At 42.1% G+C, this 5,944-nt stretch overlaps 1 protein-coding gene across 1 annotated transcript; it reads right to left on the bottom strand.

The window, feature by feature from the left end:
* Nucleotides 1–881: 881 nt before the first annotated feature.
* LOC141907773 (uncharacterized) lies at nt 882–3,798 on the bottom strand. The gene is made up of 3 exons (XM_074797514.1): nt 2,364–3,798; nt 1,340–2,272; nt 882–1,267 (listed from the first exon to the last, which is right to left on the bottom strand). The coding sequence occupies exons 1-3, from the start codon at nt 3,796–3,798 to the stop codon at nt 882–884; spliced, it is 2,754 nt and encodes a 917-aa protein (XP_074653615.1).
* Between the last annotated feature and the right edge of the window lie 2,146 nt (nt 3,799–5,944).

The raw sequence follows: 5,944 nt of genomic DNA on the forward strand, positions 1-5,944 counted from the left end.
ACTGCGAGAAGGCGGGATTTCTGACCATAGACCACCCTGACCTGGATGATGCGGGAATCCACTACCGTCGTTCGGCTATGGAGTTTGTCACCTGGCATATCGTCACTGTAGTTAAGGATCACTTGGGGATATGATATGGTAGTAGGGTGGGCACCGTGCAGCGGTTAAATCGCCATACTCTCCTTTCATTACCCATAACTGGTCGTCCAGCTGACATGTTTTACCTCGAATTTTGGTACTGCCGTTGTTTTTGATTTGTATTTTTAGCTTACCTTGTTGATATGGAATCAGACTCATGTTGGAACCGTCTGCAGGAGGCCCGACCGACCTGATGAACCTTCTGTGATTTCAGCACGTAGGAACCTGCTGTTCACCGACCTAGGCAAGTGTGTTGATTATTGAGCGAGTACCTTCGAATGGTTTAATCGCCTCTAATCTTCCCCCAGTGGAACATAAGCGTAGTGTTGGCGTATCAGTTGGGTCGCGTTGGATAATTGGATTTATTGCGAATTGCGAACTGTAAATACCGAATGTGTGCGAATGTGTGTGAAAGCTGTAGTTAATGACATCGGACACTGAATATCAACCAGATATATGAATTGTAAATACTGGACGTATGTGCGGTCGTAAGCTATGCTTACGACACTTTTTGGAGTGGTGTAACGGGTCTCGTACCCGTTATTATGTATGTAGTTTTCCGTCGATAATAAGTGTAATGTATAGTGTAATAAATCACCGCTAGGTGCGGTCTCTTAGAAGTGGAACCATTGTCCGAGTAAGTTCGTTGTTCTTTTGTTCGGGATACATTGCCCCTTTATAGCCTATGGTCGGAGCGTAAATCATCCTTGAAGGTGGTATTAGAGATTTAGAAGACAGGATTGTTACAGAACATTTTCACTTTTCGCATTTATAATAACAACATCACCTTTCTGAGCATGAGCAAAGGGCTTTTGACCGGGAAGAGACCTTTCCCGCAAAGACACAAGATATTCCCTAGCCCATTGCTCTCTGAATTCCTTTATAACAGACGCGCACAACTTCGGCCGTTCCACAGCGATGTCCTGATTAATCCCGTACTCCGGATCTGAAGCGTCGTTAACACGGTAGGGCAGCGCTGTGATTTTCCGGCCGCAAACAAGATGCGAAGGCGTCAACGGTTCCAAATCGCTAATATCTGACGACTGATACGTGAGAGGTCGATCGTTGATGGTAGCCTCTGCTTCAGTCACTATTGTACGAAATTCATCCACTGCTACCCTGGCACGACCTAAAACACTTTTCAACACACGTATAGTCGAACCTACAAGTCGTTCGTAAAAACCCCCATGCTAAGGGGCACGTTTTACGATAAACTTCCACTGGACTCCCTGAATGGCCAAGTATTCTCTCAGGGAATCGAATATAGCTTTCAACTCGTCTCTGGCTGCATAAAATGTGCTTGCATTGTCAGATATCATTTTGTATGGAAGAGATTTACGAGCTGCGAATCTACGGAATGCCAAGATGAAACTACCAGTACCTAAATCTCTAACAACCTCGAGATGAGTTGCCCGACTGACCGCACAAGTGAATAATGCAATGTAACACTTCACCATCTCCGATTCATTACTTGACAAAATAACATTAAAATGACCACAAAAATCGACACCAGTGTACTGGAAAGCTGGTACATTTGAAACCCTGGGGTATGGCAAAGGAGGTGGAGTACGTGACCCGTAAGATGCACCCTCTAACTTTCTGCACAATACACAGGGTCTAATAACACGCTTTACACATTGCCTGATTTGAAGAATCCAGTACTCCTCTCTAATTGACGCCATCGTAGGATTAACCTTGAGATGTTTGACCTCGGCATGAGCTGCTAAAACTACAAGGTCCGTGAAACGAGAATGTTTAGGTAGCCATAATGGATTGCGAGATGATGGCGGCAACTGAGAAAAATCCAGTCTTCCCCCACAACGAATAACACCAGACTCGTCTATATACAAGCCCAACTGAGACACAATAAGTGGTCGTTTTGCTTTACCACTTTCAAAATAATCAAAAACATCTATGTAAGCTGCATGTTGCACGTATATAACCCATACGAGCTTGGATTCTTCAATTTCAGATGGCTCTAGTATATCACCACGACTCCTACGTTTTTGACAAATACCAATAAACCGCAAAACGTACGCGGTGACACGCAATAGCTTTCTCAAACTAGAAATCCTGGTGATATCTATGAGCGGATCAATTTTACGATAACTACTAGACTCAGATGAAGTTTCATCTTCAACAACAGAACATACAGGTAAATCAATTTACAGAGTCAACGCTATGTACAGAGGAAAAATCATTAACATCCCAAACCGGGAAATCACCTGTAACCAACCAATCTGGACCTTTCCACCACAGATTGTTTATCACAAGATCAGTGTAGTTACTACCGCGCGAAGAAATATCAGACGGGTTCGAATCCGGTGGACAGTAACCCCATGAATCGGATTCTGTCAACAGTTTAATCTCATCGATTCTTTTCTGTTCGAAGGGTTTAAGATTCTTCGCGTTTGACAATCGATATAACACGGATTGATTATCAGACCAGAGATAATATTTACAAGTAGGAAAACTTTCCTTCAACAGTTTCGCCAAACGCGCAGCTATTAACGCGGCCATTAACTCGAGCTGAGGAATAGTCAATGGTCTTACAGGTGCAACTCTCGACTTCGAAATTAACAAGCTACATTCGCGAGCAGGCGAGACAATGTATGCACAAGCGCCATAAGACGTAGCACTAGCATTGGCAAAAATATGGATCTCGCAGCCATTCAAAGACGACGTTTTATCAAAATATTTACGAGGATAAGGGATCAACGTTGCATTAGAAATATCGCTGGCGATCCTTGACCACTCTTCACGAAGAGTGTCGGGAATTGACGTATCCCAATCTAAATCTGCAAGTTTCCAAAGTATCTGCAATAACAACTTTACATTAAGTACAACCGGAGCAATCCAACCAAGTGGATCGAAAACTTTAGAGGAATCGCTCAAAATTACGCGTTTTGTAACCACTTGATCAGAGGTAACATTGATATCTAACAGCTTAAGATTCAACTGGTCATTATCGAAAGGAAACCACTGAACACCGAGAAACTTAACGCAATTATCGCTTTCTGCTACTCCATCGCTGGACGCAGCATTCATCAATAGATGACTGTTGCTCGACCAGCAGCGTAGATTGAAACCACCTAGCGCCATAATTCCGCGAGACTGCGAATAAAACTGCAGCATATCGAACTCGCTATCAAAACTAACACCACAGTTGTCAACATAAATATTCTCTGCAATCAAACGACTAAGATCTGAATCACTGGCGCGTAAGTGTTTCAAAACAGTCGCGTTCAAAATCATAGGACTGCAGGTGGCACCAAAAAGAACCGCGCGAAAACGGTAAGTTATCAAGTCGCTGTCAGGATCAGACGGATCCGATAGCCAAAGAAAACGCGTATAATCGCGATCGTGCTCATCCAGCTCGATCTGGAGGAACGCTTTTTCAATATCGGCGATTGCGGCAAAATTAAATGAACGGAAACGTAACAAAATACCAAGAATGTTGTTATGAAGACGCGGTCCTGTAAGTAGACAATCATTAAGACTAGTCTTTTCCGGCGTTTTACATGAAAAATCATATACTATCCTCAACGGTGTTGTATTCGAATCCCTTAACACCGAGTGGTGTGGCAAATAATGACACGCGTCATTGACCGAAGCATCAGGAACTTTTTCGATAAAATTCCGTCTCTCCTGTTCAGCCATGAGCCTAGCGTAATAATCCAAATGACCGGTTTTGACAAGACGCTGAATCGTAGACAACGTGCGCCGTTTACATATATCGAAATTTGAAGTCTATAAAACATGATTGTGCTTCCACGGAAGTTTAGCGATATAACGATTATTCTCTAACCGAATGTAATTCTCGCAATTATCTTCAAACGCAAGCGATGGATTCGGAGCGGTTTCATCAGATGGATGCGCGACGCCTAGAACATCTAGGTCCCACAATTTACACAGATCGGAATTTTCAGGTTCGCCGACTAAAACACCGAGCGTAGTAATATCTCCATCAGAATCCCCTGCGACAGGACCCGATAAAAGATATCCGAGACGACTCTCGACCGCAACTGGACCGTCGCCAGTTGGACTACGAATAAAACGACCTATAACTATACTATTGTAGTAATCATACCTATAAGTAAACCGATGTAGCCAGATTTAACCCTTCAAGGTAGCTATACGAATCTAAATTGACATTTGTACGAATAGGTGGAGCACTAAAATCTGGAACTACATAAGCTTGCATTACGAGCTCAGTTTTATCCAAACATATCAGCTTGAAACGTACTATGTCTAAAATACGGAGCAAAGGGAAGAGTTAGTAGAGTTCCTTTAGATAGAGTACCGATTGTAGGATCCGTTTGAGAAAATCGGAGTCGACTTGATAGGTCAGATAGCTCCTGCTAGTGATCAGGGACATAGGTATATACTTACGGTTATAGATTTTGCTACCAGATTTCCGGAGGCAGTTCCGTTGAAAGATATTTCTGCGACGTCGGTCGCTGAAGAGTTATTCAATATATACTGTCGAGTAGGTGTACCTGGACAGGTATTGTCGGACCTAGGTCCACAATTTATTCCGTATGTTACAAAATAGATGAATCGTTTGTTGTCGATTGAAGGCTTAAAAAGTACGCCGTATCATGCTATGGCAAATGGCTTGGTCGAGAGGTTTAATGGTGTATTGAAATCCATGGTAAAGAAATTGTGTAGTGATCGACCGAAGGATTGGCACCGTTATATTAATGCTGCTCTCTTCGCGTATCGCGAAGTACCCCAAGCTAGTTTGGGCTTTTCGCCGTTTGAACTGTTGTATCGGCGTACGGTCAAAGGTCCGATGCAAGTATTAAAAGGGTTGTGGACGGGGATAAATCCAAGTCGGACGTAAAAGGTTCTTATGCTTACGTGCTTGAGCTTAGACAGAAATTAGAAGATATGACTGAATTAGCCCACAATAACTTGCTAAAATACCAAGGGATTTATAAACATCATTATGATAAAAGGGCGAGAGAAAGAAATTTTAAACCAGGAGATGAAGTCCTGATTTTGTTGCCGGTAGACGGCAATAAGTTATTAATGCAATGGAAAGGACCATTCAAGGTAGTTGACGTAGTAGCACGGAATGATTATAAAATTCAGATAGGGACTAAGGTTAAAGTTTTCCATGCTAATTTGTTGAAATATTATCATCGTAGGCAGGGGAATGTGTCAAATATTGGCGTCTGTGTCATAGATGAGGCCAATTTAATCAAAGACGAGTCCGACGATGATTTGATTGATTATGTTGTTTGTGAGCAAAAGGAAACTTACAAAGATGTTAAAATCATTAACAGTCTTAGTGAGAGTCAGACTAAGGATATTCAGGATCTAGTTTACGAGTTTAGGGACATATTTTCAGATGTGCCTGGAAAAACAAATCTAATAGAACATCGGATAGATTTGGTTACTGATATACCCGTTCAGAGTAAACCCTATCTGATACCAACAAAGAAGTCGAGAGTATGTTAAATACGGGTATAATAGCGAAGGAGGAAACCCCATATACATCCCCAGTTGTAATTGTTTCGAAAAAGGACGGGTCAAACCGCTTTTGCGTAAACTATAAAAAGCTGAACTCTATCACAGTGTTCGACCCTGAACCAATTCCAAATCCTGAATATATCTATACTAAATTACATGATAAAAGGTTTTTGTCGAAGATTGACATGTCGAAGGGATATTGGCAAATACCCGTATCCAAAGATTCAATTGCTAAGACTGGTTTTACGTTGCCAAATCACACTACTCACGTTTTTCTTAGAATGCCGTTTGGTTTGGTGAATAGTGGCGCTACTTTTACTCGAATGAT

The sequence above is a fragment of the Tubulanus polymorphus genome, chromosome 6 (assembly GCF_964204645.1).
Source record: "Tubulanus polymorphus chromosome 6, tnTubPoly1.2, whole genome shotgun sequence".
Classification (NCBI taxonomy): Eukaryota; Metazoa; Nemertea; class Palaeonemertea; order Tubulaniformes; family Tubulanidae; genus Tubulanus; species Tubulanus polymorphus.